The 18,443-nt window shown below is 50.1% G+C and overlaps 1 protein-coding gene across 8 annotated transcripts in view; it reads right to left on the reverse strand.

Moving 5' to 3' along the window:
* The window catches only part of SH3PXD2A (SH3 and PX domains 2A), a 261,628-nt gene that overhangs the window by 186,975 nt on the left and 56,210 nt on the right, over positions 1–18,443 (reverse strand). For 5 of the 8 annotated variants that reach the window (XM_084995268.1, XM_021072763.2, XM_021072764.2 and 2 more), the window contains exon 2: positions 18,259–18,339. In XM_084995268.1, coding sequence (XP_084851394.1) covers positions 18,259–18,339 — 81 coding nt within the window. Of the gene's footprint in view, positions 1–13,954; positions 14,186–18,258; positions 18,340–18,443 lie in introns of all 8 variants that reach the window. The other 3 variants (XM_084995270.1, XM_084995272.1, XM_084995273.1) reach the window with 1 other exon arrangement.

An 18,443-nucleotide genomic window follows, 5' to 3' on the forward strand; every position in this document is an offset into this window, starting at 1 on the left:
AAATGGGACAATCTAGGTTCCTTGACTGACTACCTGGAATAGAGCCTTCCAGTAACTTGTTTTGGTCTTGACTCAGAAAAACAATAAACCTCTATTGTATCAAGTCACTGAGAGTTTGTCACACAGAATCAACCTGCCCTAACACAAAGGAGCTCTCAGTCAAGGTCTGTTGAACCAAACTTAAAGAGGAAAGACTTAATATAAAATGCAGTACCCCACTCCCTGCCGTTAGATCCAGTCAAGTCAGGCATCACATCCTACATGATTGAACTATTCCTGAAACCAAGCCATCCCCTCTCCTCCCCCTGCCCTATCCACCAAATCACACACACACAGTATTCAGAATGCCAAGCGTTCCCCTGGAAGGACAGAGAAGGGTGGGGACTGAGGACGTGCCAGACGACCTGTAAGAATTGCCTTAGGTGAATAAGCCCCACCTTGAGATCCTGGTTTCACAAGTCTGAGAAGGTACAGGGAGGCTCCTCCCCCTCCCCCTACAGGCATCACACCCCTGACATGTGACCATTCAAGCTCACAGAAACACTTCTAGGAACACACTGTCCCTCTGAGGCAGCCCACACCACCCTTGACCGCTTCTGGGAAGTGCTGGACAGCCTTCCTCTCCAGATGCACCAGGCCAAATTCCTACCTGGTCACAAAGGAGAGAAAGATCACATTTGACAAAGAAAGAAATGGAGGAGGGCTTCAAATGTATTTTTCCAATACTCCCTGTCCTTACTACTCAAGATGTGACCCTGAGACTAACCCTATCAGGGCCTGAGAGCTTGCTGGAAACACAAAATCTCAAGCCCCAGGCAGATCTGCTGAATCAGGGTCTGCATTTTAACGAGATGCTAATTGGGCACCTTAAAATTTGAAAGCCCTCACTCTGCTGCCAGGATTCTAGCTAATCTTTCTTTTCCTTCATAAACCAAAGATATTATTTCCATGCATAGACTTTTCTTTTATTAAAAAATGTATATTTTTCCCAAGGCAAAAATTTTCTTCTATAGCAATTCTTATAAATATTTTAGAGCAAATACGAAAATAGTTTGTGTAAGTAACAGGCACATGGTAACAAAATTTCAAACAATACAAGAGCATTCAAAATGGAAAATAAGATTTTCCTTTGGAAAATATGACTTGTAGTCTCCTGTCACTAAACCTGTGCTATCCCAAAGAAAATATAACTAAAAACAAGAAGAGAAAGAGGTACTTCAAACCTCATTCTCATTCTCTCTTATTAGAGCATCATTTTATCTTTTTTATAAAGATAATTGGGAATTTAATCACATATTTCTTACAAATAAGAATATCTTCCCCTTGAAGATATTCCTGTTGGAGCCTGTGATTCAGGATAAGCACAGGATTAAGAATAGAAGAAAGTGACTCTATTTTTTTTTTTTTTTTTTTTTTTTTTTGGTCTTTTAGGGCTACACTGGTGGCATATGGAGGTTCCCAGGTTAGGGGTCTAATCGGAACTGGTGTAGCCACCAGCCTACACCACAGCCATAGCAACGCGGGATCTAAGCTGCATCTGCGACCGATACCATATCTCGTAGCAACGCCGGATCCTTAACCCACTGAGCGAGGCCAGGAATCGAACCTGCGTCCTCATGGATACTAGTCGGGTTCATTAACCACTGAGCCACAACGGGAAATCCTGTACTCTAATATTTTTAAAGTTGAAAGTTACTTTCTGTCCCAGCTAATCCTTAACAAGTGTTCCCAATACTAAGTCTAGCCTATAAGCAAAGATGAGCATTCAGGAGAAGGAACAGGAGCTATTAGCAGACCTTTTCTCTGGTGTGGAGAAGGAGATGCAGGCCTCTGAACCCATTCCCTGCACTGAGTGCCCACCTGCCCTGCATCCATCCATTCACTGGACTGCAATTTCCTGAGCACCTGCTAGGTGTCGGCCACTGTTCTAGGCACTGGGACAACAGAAACAATGAACGAGCAAGATTTTGCTCTCCTAACACTCACATCCCAGCAGGGATGAGATGTAAACAACAGACAGAGCTCAATAAGATAATAATATTGTGATACATGTCTTGAAGACAACTAGAATGTGACAGCGTGGCAGGGCTGGGGGCGGGGGGAGCTCTCTGAAGAAGTGATCAAAGAAAGGCCTCTCTGAGAAGTGTCACCTGAGTGCCTAGAAGGAGTCAGCTGCTTGAAGACCTGGGGGAAGGGAGTTTCAGGCAGAGGGAACAGCAATGGCAAGGGCCTCGAGGCTGCACTGCACCTAGTGTCCCAAGATCAAGCGGGAGAGTGGCGAGCTGAGAGCCAGGGAAGGAGGGTGACAGGAGGAGTCTGGAAGGGCGGGTGAGGGCCCACCACACAGGGTCCTGGCGCAGGGTAAGGGGTTGGGAGTTCATTCCCCAAAGAAAGGGAGGTATTCAGAAAGGTTACAAATGGGGCCATAATCCAATCTGATTTATTTTTAGAAGGATCACTGGTTGGGGGGATGACAAGAGTGTGAGTGGGGAGATCCCTGAGGAGGTGGCTCAGCTGCCCAGGTAGGACAAGAGGTGGCTGGACCAGGGTGGGGGTGGAGTATTTGGAGAAGAGGGCAGAGCTGGGCTGCATCTTTAGGGCAAGCAGACTTGCCTTTAAGTTGGATATGGTACATGACTGGCCAGGCTTTTTGGGGAGTTGGGGGGGGTCTCAATTGTATTTGAATCCCCCTGGTACCTCTGATGCTCCTAACAGCTGACCTGGGCAGCCCAAGTGCTCCAATCTGGCCTGATGGCATTAACAGCGGGCATGCACTGCTGCCTTGACAGCTCCCTTCCTGGTCACTGAGGTTGACCATTTTGCCCACAGGAAGCTTTTCTTGCAATCTCTCCTTTCTGGAGGCCCCTTAGGCCAAGGGCTTCGGAGCAAGCTTGTGCTTCACAATTCTCAGAAGCGGAGGACAAGGGAGGAGCGCAGGGGAAAAGGGAAAAATCCCCGAAGCAAAAATGTTTAAAATTCAGGCAAAGTCACCAGGGGAGCCGAGTAAAGCAGCCCCCACCCCGCTCCCCACTCCCTGTAGCCTTGCCCTCCCCAGGCTCTGCAGCCAGCTCAGCTCCTTTAACGAGGCTTTCCTGGTCAGGGGAGCTTGACTGCTGCCAGGGACCCGGAAATGCAAGAGGAGAGCTCCCTGCAGAGCCCACCCTGGCGCCCAGCTGCAGGCTGCTTGTCCAGGTGGCAGCACTGCTGCTGCCCCAGGTGGTGGCTTCTTCTCAGAAACCTCATAAATGTGGCAGATGCCCACCTAGGGTGACGACATGCGGGAGGAGGAGGAAGGGCAAGGAGAGAAAGGGCTTGGCTGCTTGATGGCTGGCACCTGTGTGCCTTCCTGCCAGGCTCCCTGCTCCACAGAAGGGAGTCCTGACCTTGACCATGCCAGGCAGTCCTACCTCCACACCCTTATACACACCAGTCTCCCTGCCCAGAAACCTTCTCGGTCCATCCAAACCCAGCCCTCCTCCTAGATGCACCTGCAGTTCATCTTCTTGGGAAAACTCAAGGTAGGAGTAAGGGAATCTAGCATTTATCAGACACCTCCTCCTATCAGCACCATTTTATTTCTTTTTTTAAAAATATCTGTGTCAATTACACTTCAATTTTTTTTGGTGTTTTTGCCTTTTCTAGAGCCGCTTCCCGCGGCATATGGAGGTTCCCAGGCTAGGGGTCCAATTGGAGCTGTAGCTGCAGGCCTATGCCAGAGCCACAGCAATGCCAGATCTGAGCCGTGTCTGCAACCTACACCACAGCTCACGGCAACGCCAGATCCTTAACCCACTAAGCAAGGCCACGGATTGAACCTACAACCTCATGGTTCCTAGTCGGATTCGTTAACCACTGTGCCACGACAGGAACTCCAGACCTCAACTTAAATTTTTTTAAAAAAGTATGTGACATATTTGACAAAATGCGAACATTTCTTAAATCAGTAGATCCACGGATGCGTTATTTTCTGTAGGACAAAACATGTTCGTAATTAAAAATAAACAATAGAAAAGAAAAAAACTGGCTGCAACGCAGAGAAGCAGCTTGGAAGGGGCCAGACAGGAGCACTGTGGGTGCAAGGGAGGAGTCAGGAGGGCTTGCCCAAGGGGCCAGGGGCAGAGAGGAAGGATCCGCAGGGGTGAGGGAAGGTGTGGTGACTGAGGAGGGAGGGGTCCAGATAGGAGCTGGGTTTGGAGCACGCTGAGACCAGGCACACATGTGACTTGTAAGTGGACTGGCCTTGACGGGTCAGTCAGTGGTCAGTTCATAGTCCCTCTGTCTCCACCGCCTTGGTCCCGCCCTGGACCCAGTGACTTGCCCAAGGCAAGTCCTCAAAAACATGGTCAGGTGTTCGCCCTCACCCAACTTATACTTGACAGGGGCTGGGACCAGAGCACTGGCCCTTGTCCGAGAGAAGATGCTCACGGGAGGGCAGAGGCCTGCCCCAAGCCTATTCCTGGTGCCCTACCTGACCCAGATCCCCGACAGCTGGCAGGGTATTTTGGGGGCCAGCCTGACCCTGAGAGGGCCACTTTCTTGTCTGGGCAAATGCCCACTGCTCAGCTATTTCTAGTGGGGACAGCAGTGCAGCAGGTGTGGCCCTGGAAGGACAGCTAGCATGGGGCAGGAAGGGATTAGGTGATGGAGCAGACAGATGAGACCCTCTGCCCAGCCAGAGAAGGGGAGGAGGCAGCCTGTGGTTCCTGCCCTCCACGTCCCCAGCCTACCCACAGCAACCCCGAGCCCAACTCTCTGGGGCAGCCTGGGTGAGGGCTGAGGGAACTGCCAGCTCCCTGCACTCATGGCCCTGGAACACTGTGGCTCTGCAGTCATATCTCTTCTAGGAGGAAGAGGAGCCGACGGCTATCACAGGTGCCCTCTGGAAGCAGGGCAGTCTCCCACCAGGGTGCCAAGGTACCACCAGATTCCAAAAGGAATGTCTATACATGAGCCACCATCAGGAAAACGGTTAATTTTGAGGCTGCACAGTCCTCTGAGAAGGGGAAGCAGCCCCACTCCCCACCACGGGCTTTTGCCTTCAAGTTACAGACTTGCCAAGCCCCCTTCTCATCGCAGTCAGCAGCCCCCCATACAGATCCGGTCAGGGCCTCACCTGCCCTTCTCCCAGACTCCTGTTGGGCTGCGGCAGAAGGAGGAGATAGAGACTGGTGAGACCCGGAGACTGACAAAGACAAACCAGAGGCAGAGAACATGCCTCCAGAAAGACGGCTAGGGAAAGGCCACAGGGATGAGCAGAGCCAGGCCTGGAGACAGGCCCAGACTCAGAGACCCCTGGGGAGAGAGAGATAACAGAGAAACTGGGGAAAGAGAGAGACAGAGGGAGAACACCATAGGGAGAATCTGAGACTCAAGGGCAGAGAAGGAAATGAACACACACACAGAAACAGTCAACTTCTTTATCTCTGCCCAGCCCAGACACTCCCCCGAGTCTGGGCGGGGTGGCGGGGGGCGGGGTGTCAGGGCAGCACCCACCTCCAGCGGCCAGCCCAGCCCTACCTGCTCTGTAGCCCAAGCCTTCCTGGCAAGGGGGGATGATCCCCCTCCTCTCCAAGGCACTGGATTCTCCCAGGCCCGCTGTGCGGTGCCCTGGCCCACGTAGGGGCCACATCAAAGTGACAAGTGACAGTGGGCAGAAGGGTTTAGTGTGTGGATCCCAGAACACTACCGGTCTGGATCCTGGCCCTCCTCCCACAGAGAGGAGGGTGGTTCTGCAGCTCTACCCTCCCCCACCTTGGTTCTCAACTATAGCCAAGAAATCTAGGTATTCTGACCAGCCCGCAGCATCCCCAAACACATAAGACGATGGATAAAACCTCACAGCTTTGGGTCCTCCTACATGTGGAAGATTTCTTATCCTGTCCCTCCCCGTCCTGGTCCCCACTCCACTGCCCCGTGGGATGGAGGGAGGAGCAGGGGGTCCCATCACTCTTGGGGACGGGTACACAGGGGGTCCTCTCCATCCTCCCACTGGGGGTTCCTCCTCACCAGGTTCCAAGATGAGGGGTGCAGCCCTGGGACTCTTAGGATAAAAACAACCCCATTTCCCTGAGGAACCAGACAGACTGGCCTTCACCAGAGATGCCCTTGGGAGACCAGCCCAGGACTGTCTCAGTGCGAAGAATGGCCACTTGTCCTGCACCAGAACCACCCTCTCTGCAAGCATCTCAACTCCAGCCTGTACACCAGCCTCATACTTCCTGTTTGGGTGGTTTTTTTCTTTTTTCTTTTTTTTTTTAAAGGTATATCTGAATGTGGTCCATTTAGCCCCAGGGATGCCCTGCACCCGCCCCATTCCTAGTCTCCCCGCCAGCCCCCTACCAGCACTGAGCTCAGCTGTCCAGTGTGGCTGAACCGGCCACTTTGTTCTGCTGGGCACCAGATAAACACTCCCTAATTAGCAGATGGAGCTAAACTCTGGCTGGCATCTGGGGTTGTCCCCTGGCCAGCCCTGGAACCTTCATTTACTGCAGCCCGGGGGTGCCTAGGATCCTTGTGTAGCTGGGAAGAAGTTCGCCTGGTCCAGGCTGGACAGACACAGCGTCCACAGGGAAGTGACTGTCACCCTATACTGCTCCAGAACTGCTGCAGGCTCGGGGGAAAGGCTTCCTGGGCTCTGTCTTCTGGAAAGCTCCCGAGGACTCTATGAGGCAGCTTCTGCAATTAGAGCCTTTTGCAGATAGAATGGCTGAGTCTCTTGGAGGTCAGGTATGGTCCAGGGTCATTCAGCTGATAACAGGTGGGGTGAGGTGCACACTTGTGTAAATTGGTTTGATCACAAAGCCCAAGCTGCCCATCACAGAGACAGATTGCTCCACTCAGAACGTTGGGATGCCGGCACCAGGAATCCCACGAGATCTCGTGGCAAGCCTGACGTCACCCAACTACAGAGTTTCTCTGATGAATCCAAAATCTCTTTTCCAGACTATGAAAGAGAATGTATATATGTGTATGCCTGAGTCACTTTGCTGTGTAGCAGAAATTGGCACAATATTGTAAATCAACTATAAATCAACTATACTTTAAATTGAAAAAAAATTTTAATAAAATAAAATCTTTTTTTTCCCCTTGGCTCCAGCTAAATTTTGGATATAAGGGAAAGAACTCCAATTCTCTGACAACTCCTACAACATCCCTGAGATGCAGGAACTGCAGCCCCCAAAATCATGTAGGGGCTGAGGTCCAGTCAGGGTGGCAGGGAGCTGGGAGAGAAGTCATCGCAGCTGGTCACCCAGCTGGTGGCAGTTTGCCTGCCGGAGGGACGAATAAACTGTCTTCCCTCAAAGGAGCCCACGGTTCTCCCTGGCTGTCCCAGGTCCACAGGAGTCAAAAAGCAAAACCAACTGTTGCTGCTGTGTTGTGGGGGAGGGGGACAAGCAGGCCTGATGGCAGCGGTCTACACCCTGGGTTGCTTACCCATTCTATGCCTTCTGCCCCACCCTGAGTCTCCCACCAGCTGGCGGCTCTGGCTCAGGCCAAGGCAGTTGGCCTGGCTTTTCCACCCCGGATGACCCTGACTTTTCCCCTCCAGATCCCCATTTCCAAGGCCAGTGCCAGGCATGCAGCTGGCACTCCTCCAAGGTGCCCGGATTGGCTTGACATTCCTTCCTGTGGGAAGGGAGTAATGTGGTCACTGCCGAAGGCTTCAAAGAGCGAACACACACACACACACACACACACACACCACTCCTCACCTGGCCACCACACACATACACACACACGCACGCACGCACGCACACACGCACGCACATCCCACTCACCTGGCCACCACCATAGATCTTCCTTCCCTTCATTCTTCAGTTTGGAGGGGACACTTTGCCCCCACCTACTTTCCAGCCAACTTTCTGCAGGTAATCCAACGAGGGGTAGATGGGGGCCCTGCGGGGGCAGAGCTGAGTTTTCTAGGTCTGACCTTGGGGCCTGGGACTAGAGGAGGAGGGAGGTGACCACGACAGGGCCTCCTGACATAACACCCAAACACACCCTGACATGACACCCTAATGCTAGGAAAACAAGGTGTGCAGCTCTGAGCAGTCCTGCAGGTGGCCTGACTCAGATGCTGCCTCTGGCAAAGCTGGGGTTGATTATCCAACAAGAGAGGTGAGTGGTGGTAGGCAGGACACAGGCTGAGTTACAGGCAGCAGCCAGTCAGACCTTTCTGGGAGCTGAAAGAAGTCTTCTTTTTTGTTCTTTTGTCTTTTTAGGGCCACGCCCATGGCATATGGAGGTTTCCAGGCTAGGGGTTGAATCAGAGCTGCAGCTGCCGCTCTGTGCCTATACCACAGCCACAGCAACATCAGATCCGAACCTTATCTGTGACCTACACCACAGCTCACAGCAATGCTGGATCTTTAACCCACTGAGTGAGGCCAGGGATCGAACCTGCATTCTCATGGATACTAGTCAGATTCATTTCCACTGAGCCACGACGGCAATTCTGTGAGAGAGAAGTCTTCTGCTCGCGGCACAGGCACCTTCTTCCAGGGAAGGGGAATGATTGCCTCTCCCCGCAGGAGCTGTCTTGGGGATGCAGGAGGGGCTTCCTACTCTCCTCAGCCAAAAACAGAGAACTTCTGGAGGAGCCTAAAACTCCAAGCTGGAGTGAACTAAAGCTGGAGTGCCCGACTGCTCCTAGTCCTGCTGTCTGTCACCTGATGGCCCTGGAATGTGGATGAGTCACTTCCTCTCTTAAGGCCCCATTTCCTCTTGTGTCACATAAAGGAAATGGACCACATCAGAGGGTGGCCAATAAGGCTCATATCAAGGTGCCATTGCCAATTGATAGGTAGTGTCTTCCTGAAGGTATTTGGGTTTGTTTTTTTAAGAAAGATCCTGAGACCATGTCTAGGCTCATGATCAATGAACAGTGTCAGCCCTGGGTCCAGGATGGGTACGTGCTGTGATCGATTAGTGAGCCTGCTGTGGGCTCGAAACCGCAAAGTGGCAGCACAAGTGCCAGATATGCATCTTCTTGGTAGATGATTTCTAGGGGCCTTCAGGTTGTAAAACTCCCAATTCCACCCCAGTTCTCCAGCAGATCTAGTTAGCGACGGCTGGCAAGCATGTACCTCCCATATTGTGATATGTGCACAAAGCTGATCGCTCTTTCATCAGCCCTGCAGGGCAGTCACTGGAGGAGCAGGCAGCCCCCTATGTCTCTAGTGCCCAGACCCACCAGACTTCACCCAGAGGCTTAGAGCCAATGCACAGTGCCAAGGTGTACTACCCAGAAGACATTCCAACTTTGCTTACAATCTTCCCCAATATTTACAGAAAGAGACACTGCCACAGGGACAATCCCATCTTGCCCTTGGGGGAGGATGCAAGCAGAAAAAGGCAGAGGTAGCTCTTGACTACCCTTGCTTGGTCACAAGCAAGGGTCTCATCAGACATGGCCTGTATCTGTTAGAAGCCCCCTGGGAGACAGGTGCCAGGATCACCTATAAATCATTCACCAGAAGACCAATTCACCAAATGCACATGGGTACCAAAACAGGTGCTCACAGACCACGTACTCGTCTGAACAAGAAAAGGTTCATTTCCCAAGTATACTTGTAGCATGGCGAGGATCCACGGCTCTAGGCTGCTTCAGACCCCTGGACAAGCTCCCCTTCTCTCTTTGCATCCTTAGGCCTTGCCCAGGGCAGGGGGTGGGGGTGGCTGACAGTATGCAGAGGGCCTCCCCCACATACGCTGCCTCCAGTCGCCGCTCTCCATCTATTCTGGACCTGTGAGGCCCCTCGTGCACAAAGTCTAAAGTCACAGGGGTTTGAGGAAACTCACAAAAAGGAATCACCTTGCAAACCGTACAAATTCCATCTGCTTGGAGTGGAAAAAAAATAAACCTACCTTTGCATTCTAGCTGGGTACCAAGCTAACTCAGTGGTAAACAGCTTTCCATCCTGAGCCAGCCTGGAGGTGCCCTTTCCCCAGGCCTTCCCTGCTCAACATGCCCTGGAGCACAGTCACCACACGGCATTCCCCAGGACTAGGCAGGGCCTGCCAGAGGGGAAATCAGTAGAGACAGAGAGGAAGCTGGAGTCCACCCTCAGGTCATGGGGCCCAGATGAAAGGGAGCAGTGGGGCAGAGCCAGCTCCCTGGGGAAAGGGAAGCCAGCCACAGAATCCCAAGGAGCTACCGGAATCCCTACAGGGCTCCCCTGGAATCTCCATGTTCCATCAGGAATCTGAAAGATGCCTCTTTCCAAGAGCAAGGAAAAACTGTCAACCAATAATGACTTCGAAAAAACAGTGTTTTCCTAATGGTGTTACTGGGACGAAGGTGAGTCGGTCATTACACTTTGGGGTGAGAGAGTTTCTCTGGGCTCCCTGAGATGCTGTCTCCAGGGCTTCAGCCCTAATTTTATCCCAAATAAAACTTAACTCTCACCTTTCAGGTTGTGCAGTTTTTTGAAAGTTGACATGGGAAACCCTTACCACCACCACCTGCCTCTCCCGCTTGGAAGCAGACTGAGCTATGTGGTCAAAGTGAAGTCATATAAATGCGACCCAGAAAGAAACCTCTGCCTCCAGCTGGAATGGGGATGTCCAGCTATTTTATCTTGGCGTTAAGTTTCTGAGGACCAAACTGGTGAGGTCTCAGCTTCCTTGTCTGGGGACTCCTCAGCAGGCCTCACCCGTCACTATTCTCCGGGTTCCCTTTCTGTGGATTGTCCAATTTCCCTCTTACAATCACCCCAGGAGGCAGGTGTTTTTATGATCCCCATCTCACAGATGAGAGAACCGAGGTACGGAGAGATTAAAGAACCCACCAAGGGTAGGTTATGCTAGGAAATGCTGGAGCTGCTCTTGGAATCCAACCAGCCTGGCCCTGAAGCACCTGTCCTTAACCACTGCACTCCGCTACCACAAAACTCTCAGCATGGTTCATCATGACAGAAGAACTGCCTCCCAAGTGTTTCTTGACTTAATACACAGTTCATGCATTGTAAGCAATTTCTGAATACAAGATTCCAATCTGACAAGATAATTTAGACAGTCCCTGGGGTTTGCTGTAATGGATTCTAACCAGTTCCATTCCATAGCAATGATCTAGAATGATGGCTCAAGGAATATGAGTAATGTGATTTTAATAATTGTTTTCATTTTCTTTCTCTTGTTATTTATGTTCTTAATGTCTACATTTTTTAAGCCACACCCGCGGCATGTGGGAATTCCCAGGCTGGGGATGGAACCTGGGCCACAGTAGTGACAACGCCAGATCCTTAACTCCTGGGCCAGTGGGGAACTCCAATATTTACTTTTTTTTTAACCTGTGCTTTTTCTAATTATATAGTAATGACCAGGGAGATAGAGTTTATTTTATACCTCCCACTTTTCCCATCTCCCCACATAAGCATTTTTTTAAATTATTACATATTAATGTTGTAATACACGAACACATTTTCCTTCTTAAAAAAAATTTTTTTTTGTCTTTTCAGGGCTGCACCTGCAGCATATGGAGGTTCCCAGGCTAGGGGTTGAATCGGAGCTATAGCAGCCAGCCTACACCACAGCCATAGCAATACCAGATCCAAGCCATGTCTGTGACCTATACCACAGCTCACTGCAATGCCAGATCCTTAACCCACTGAAAGAGACCAGGGATCAAACCTGCGTCCTCATGGATACTAGTCAGATTTGTTTCTGCTGAGCCATGACAGAAACTCCTAAAATTTTTTAATTAGTCTTTTTTCTTTTTCTTTTTTGTCTTTTTAGATCCGCACCTGCAGCATATGGAAATTCCCAGGCTGGGGGTTGAATCCAAGATGCAGCTGCCAGTCTATACCACAGCCACCGCAATGCCGGATCCCAGCTACATCTGCGACCTAAACCATAGCTCATGGCATTGCAAGATCCTTAACCCACTGAGCAGGGCCAGGGATCGAACCCGCATCCTCACAGACACTATGTCGGGTTCTTAACCCACTGAGCCACCATGGGAGCTCCACAGTCTCCTTTTTCAAAAAAGTAAAACATTACAAATAAGGCTCAGGTTCTCCTTTGACCAAGCCCCTCCTCCTATCAGTGTCCCCAACTGTCTTCCAGAGAAAACTCTATTACCAATTTGGAGTGCGTCTTTCCAGACCTTTAAAAAATATTTATGTATTTATGCTGCATATATACTTACAAAAGATGTATCTTTGATAACTGCTATCATACAACGGTTTGAAACTTTTCCTGGCCATTCATTAACACCTCCTAGGGCTCCCTCCATGGAACTGAGCTCAATCACACTTGTTTTGACTACTGTCCAAAGCGGTGTGAGAAGACAGTGTACTCAGCCTGCTGCCATGTTTCCCATCTTCGCCGTGGCCAACAATAGGAGGCTTCCTGGGACTGGGGACTGACCCTTGTTCAGGCCATTGTTCTTGTCAGTCCAGGGCACGTGAGCAATCACAATGACCCTCAGCTCACGGCACTGCTGGAGCTAGAACGGCACATCCGGTGCCCAAACTCCCTAGAATCCCTGGTGCAAAACTGTTCTTAGAACTTGGCAAGTTACCTCCCCCAGGTTTTAGTCTAGGGTCAATGATCTCAAACAACACAGAGCTTACCTCGGGGATTAACAGACAGAGCCTGCAGGACAGACTCCTCCCCCAGACCCCTCTTCTATTCTCAGGTTGATCCCTGTACACACCAGGATCATTCCCAGTTTGATGTAAGCTGAAGGCAGCTCTGGACATTAAACCAAAACAAAGCTCATGTAAATTTAATGAATGGGAAAATGAACACAGATGTTCACCTGCAAAGTAAGGGACTGGGAACAGAACTCCTCTAATTATGAAAATGCTGTGATCCTATGACTCTCAGAACTCGCGCACATATACATCCCTCCAGAGGCTGGTTACTAACGATTCAGGGATTATAGTTTTGCTCACCCATCACGAACCTGACTATTTGAGAGCTGAAAAGTGAGTGGGACCCTGGGTAGGTAAGTGGGTAGAGAGGCTGGAGAGATGAATAAGGAAGAGAGATAAAAGCTCTTCAGGAGTTTCCATCGTGGCGCAGTGGTTAACGAATCGACTAGGAACCATGAGGTTGCGGGTTCGATCCCTGCCCTTGCTCAGTGGGTTAACGATCTGGCGTTGCCGTGAGCTGTGGTGTAGGTTGCAGACGCGGCTTGGATCCCGAGTTGCTGTGGCTCTGGTGTAGGCCGGTGGCTACAGCTCCGATTCAACCCCTAGGCTGGGAACCTCCATATGCTGCGGGAGCGGCCCGAGAAATAGCAACAACAACAACAAAAAAGACAAAAGACCAAAAAAAAAAAAAAAAAAAAAAAAGCTCTTCAAAACAGGTTAAGTCCCTCAGAGCTAATGAGCAAACCCGAACAGCCTTCTTAACTCTGTCTCCCAAGCAGCGTGGGGGAGGCTACAGGGCCTCTCCCAGCTCTGATCAAATATTGACCCTGTACATTCACTGGCCGGAGTTCAGACTAAAGGGCCAGCAGCACTATGGAGCCAATGTTTGCAAAGCAATTACTGGATCCCAGGGCCTTGTAGGTCAGATTGTGAAACAACCTTCGATGGAGCCGGAGCTTCAGAGAGCCTTCCGGTCCTTCCTCGGTGGGGCCGGGCCTTGCGAGAGATACTTAACAGTGAAGGAGCTGTGCAAGGAAATTTACAGAGGCTGGAAGTGTGGTCCAGCGCCAAAAACAGAGGGCAAGTTAAGAGCATCAGTGGCCCTTTTCCCTCCTCCTTCTCCCCTGCACTGTACCTCCAAGTAGTCCAAGCTCTTTCTAACCAAACAGGCCTCAACATCAAGCCTTGTCCCCACCAACTCCCTCTGGGACAGGCCCCTTTCCTGGTCAGATAGGGCTGAGTGGTGGATTATTTTTAGAAGAAACCAGTTTCCATTTGGAGACCAAGAGCCTCTCCTCTCCCTGTTCCCAACTTGACATCTGAAACGTCCTTAAAAGCCCTCTCTGGTAACTGACCTGGTTTCCAGAAGAGGTGTTTGGAATAGCTGTTGAATTTGAACTGCTCTACGGATGGGCCAAGTCGTGGTGGAACACAGGGATCCTAGAAGATGTTAGAAGACAAGTAGGGAGGGACCGGGAGGCGGCAGAGCACGCTGGGGTGGGCTCAAAGCCAGATTGACTCTATGATGTGTCTCAGAAGGTCCAAGGAAGCAGAGTCCAATAGATGATGATAGAAATGTCCCACATCTAGAGAACAAGCCAGGGATTACCAATGGGGGCACTATAAGGGCAGGAAAGTGGGAGACACAAACTCCTGTAAGACAGGCTCAAGGATGCATTATAGAACAATGGGGAATATAGCCAATGTTTTGTAATAACTGTAAATGGAAAGTGACCTTTAAAAATCATATGAAAATTTTCATAAAAATTAAAAACAAAAGAAATCTTCCATTATCTGCTTGATACATAGCAATTAGCCACTGTGGCTACTGGGCACTTACAATGTAGCATGACCAAGAAAGTAAATTTCACTTCGTTTCTTTTTTTTTTTTTTATAGCCACACCTAAGGCACATGGAAGCTTCCAGGCTAGGGGTTGAATCAGAACTGCAGCTCTGGCAGCTATACCAGGCCTATACCAGCTATATCAGGCCTATACCACAGCCACAGCAACACCAGATCTGAGCCACATCTGTAACCTAAACCACAGCTCATGGCAAGGCTGGATCCTTAACCCACTGAGCAAGGCCAGGGATTGAACCTGTATCCTCATGGATACTATGTCAGGTTCTTAACTTGCTGAGTCATAAGAGGAATGTATATATAATGTTAAGCCAAAACCTGTCTTCCCTCACTAAGCTGTTACTCCCATAAAAGTGGAAACCAGATCTGCTTTTGCCCCCTATTAAATCTCCACCCAGAGCCTGGCATCCTGCCAGGGACACAGAAGGCAGGTGCTTAAGACTGGATGACTGAGGAAGGATGGATGGATGGATGGATGGACGGATAGATGAACAAATGGATAGATGGATGGACAGATGGAGAGAAGGAGGTAGACAAGCAGGCATAAATGAACTAAGAAATAAGTTAGGGACATACTTTACCCCAGTAACTATAAATAGCAAAAAACAACCAAATCCCCCCCAAACTGGAGTCAGGGTGGGTGGCTATATCACTCTAGGCCACCATCACCAATCAAAACCATATGGCATCTTCTGAGTTCCCCCCCTCCCAAGAAGAATGCTCTTTCCTTCCCCCTCATTCCATAGCATGTTGCTTGTACTTCCATCTAGTATTTATTTCACTTACAGTGGACTTAACTGCTGAAAGGCCTATTTTCCCCACCAGATGCAGAGTCCTAGAAGGAAAGGGCCTTGTCCTTCTCAACCGAATGTTCTTCAGCCTGTGCCACTTCTGCCCTATGAAAGTGCCAACACGGTGGGGGCCTCAGCAAAGGCCAATTCTCTCTCACCAGGAGCCAGCCTGTCTTCCTCGTCTTTATACTTCCACCCACACCATGCACACCCAGGTTAAGGCTGCCGGACTTAGCAAACACAAATACAGGACAAAAGATACAATATGAATTTCAGGTAAACAATGAACAATTTTTTAGTATATCTCCTGCAATATTTGGAATATACACCTTTTTTTTCTTTTTCTTTTTTTTTTTTTTTTGAGTATACGCTCTCCTGAAGGCATAAAATCACAAGTTGGTAAGCAGCTTCCCCCAGGCTGGCTTCGTCAGCCTAGGACTTCCAGGGTTCCAAGGTGGGCTCCTCCAAAAAGGGGAGGAGCAGGAGGATTCTGAGAGCAGCCCTCTGCAGGCTATACAGCCCCCCTCACCCCCCGCCACTCACTGCAGCCTGCTCCAGGGGCAGACTCCAGAGAGAGCCTGTGGGACTCTAAAGACTTTGGCACAGGCCTGGGCCCAGGGTAGCTCCTCAGCAGAGTGAAGCCAAGAGAGGGAACCGAGAAAGCAACACCATGATGGGAGACCCTCCAGCCAGGCAGCCCAGCGTCCTTGTCACCCTTAACACTGAATAACTCACTAGACAACCACGTGTTCAGAAAAACATGGATTCACTCACTCAATCCTCACAACAACCCTACTGGGTGGTTACCATTGAAATCTTCATTCTTGAAAAAATGGAGAAGTTATGGAGGTGTCTGGTGTTACAGAGGGACAGAGCCAGTAACCAGTCCTGGGCAATGGGTCCCCAGTGCCTAAGCTCCAAGCTGCATTCTGAGGGCCACCAGTTACCAGAGAGGGAATCAGCAATGCCATTTGTTCTTCCTCTATAGGAACCACCATATTAAAATCAGAGATCCTGATAAATACGAAAGGCTTTCTAAAATGAACCTCACTAAAAGTCATCATGTCAAAGTTTTGAAAAACAGGTTCCCAAAGATGCTTGCTTGGTTGAAAGGTTAAATTCCAAAGAACCATCCCAACTCCTTTCCAAACAGCATCAAGAGGGTCAAGAGGGTGGCAATGAACCACATGGACAGGCCTGGCCATGCTCATGACCACGGCCAGCACATCCTACAAGTTGCTTCATGCCATGTGTCCCCTCTGACACAAAGAACCCTCCAGGCAAGGGAGAAGTGGGGGGAGCAGCATTCCTTTCTTGTGAGATTCTGTAACTAGGGAAGGGGAGCAGGAACAGAATAGAAAGGTGGTGGGGGCGGGGGGGGGAGGTTCTGATTTGAGAGCTCTCAGACCTCCTCTGGCTCATCAATGAGTCCTTTCAGGGTTCCCTCTCCCCAACTAAGTTATCATTTCCTGTCCAGCACACTACACCCATTGATGGGGTACCAGCAAATTCCAACAGTTTATGACAAAAGGACACAAGGAGACTGGACAGGAATTGATGGGGGAAGAAGAAGGCAGGAGGGTAAGGAGTGGCTTTTAATCCCATATTCAATGAGATATCCAAGCCCATAGTGTTAGATTAAGAGAGGATTCGTAATGCAGGAAGCTGGCTCACCTTTGGCTCATCTCACAGGTACAGTAATAAGGACAATGGGATAAGGTCAGGTACATGGGTGTGAACATTGCAAGCCTAGCCTCTCTAAGATGACTCACCACCAGAGAGGCCAGCAGACGAAGGAGTGGACCTTGGTTGTTAGGGCCAGCAGTGGATGTTCTTTGTGTTTTTATTGACCAGGCTGATAGCCCTAAGGAAGAATCTAGACACTCTCAGTTTTCCCTTCCTGGTAGAGCAAGGGTTGCCGCCCGACTCACAGTAATTCTGCCTTGTCTGGTGCCTGCCTCTGATAAACAAGGGTGGACCCCCTAGTGGCTTTGTCTGTGCCTATGCCCCTCTATAACAGGCCATAGTGATTGGTGCAGAGAGGGTACCTGATCCAGCTCAGGCCAATCAGAATCTTCCCTGGGATGCTCCAATTTGGAACTGGGAGAGAAGCACAGTTTCTGTGCTGTTGGAAACCACAAAATATGAAATTTGGGAGCTATTAGGAGCTGAGCTACTCAGGAAGCTGAGGATAGTGCCCAGAGACAAGACAGATGGAGAGCAGCACCCAGTTTCAGCCGTCCCTGAGCCCACTGCCTCACTCCCTTTTCCACCACAGGTTGACCTGCATAAGCTTCCCTGGTATATCCTTCCAACCAAGTCTCTTTTTTGTCTAAGCCAGTATGAGTATAAAACTATCATTTATAACCCGAAGAGGCCTAGCCAAATTAGTTGGCATCAAGGAAGGTGTCCACAATGGAGCTGTAGGAGCCATGCTACCATCCCCCTGTGTGACACGCTTGTGTACGTTAGAGAGGCACACACATCATACATGTGTGTACAAATAGGGCGACAAGGGCCTGATTCCATTAGATAGACACAGTGGTATCCCCAGTTTGTGTCTGTAGTTCAAGAAATGGCTCATTTTCTGTTACAGTCTTTTCTGTGTGTTTGCTTTTCTTTGCCTACAATGATGTGGTGGCTTGTGTCTCACCCTGGATGTTTATAGACACATGGCTGCTCAGGCACACAGCACCTACAGCCATCCTCCTGCCTCTCCGCCCTGGTTTTCCACCCCCAGACGAAGGAGGGTGACAAACCATGACTGTTAAGACCGTTTGAGGAAGCCGGCAAAGCCCCAAGTGTCTGCCTGCAACACCCAAGACTGAGTCTAGTCCAGCTCGACCACCAAGGTCCCCTCCTCCATCCTTCTGCTCTGGTTAGAATCTGATCCTGAGAGGTCTGGAGGGGGTTCTCTGGATGAGTGGGGGCATGAAGAGACCAGCCCACTAGAGACTCAGGCCACTTCAGGTGGAACCAGGCACCATACAAGCTCAGACCCACTCACCTGCAGGTCAAAGAACTTGCTGTACCTCCGGTAGATGGTCTGGGACGTGGAGTCAGACCAGGTCACGTTGATGATATACACCTGCGGGGAAAAGGTAAGAGCAGATGAGTGGGTGACTGAGGCTGGGCACTGAGCTGTGCCAGGTATCATTTAACATGGCTGTAGGTGTTTCACAGCCAGGCCCA

Source organism: Sus scrofa, chromosome 14 (assembly GCF_054392235.1).
Source record: "Sus scrofa isolate SSC_HxYL_T2T_F1_AM1 chromosome 14, Sscrofa_HxYL_maternal_Yorkshire_Landrace_v2.0, whole genome shotgun sequence".
In the NCBI taxonomy this organism is placed as follows: domain Eukaryota; kingdom Metazoa; phylum Chordata; class Mammalia; order Artiodactyla; family Suidae; genus Sus; species Sus scrofa.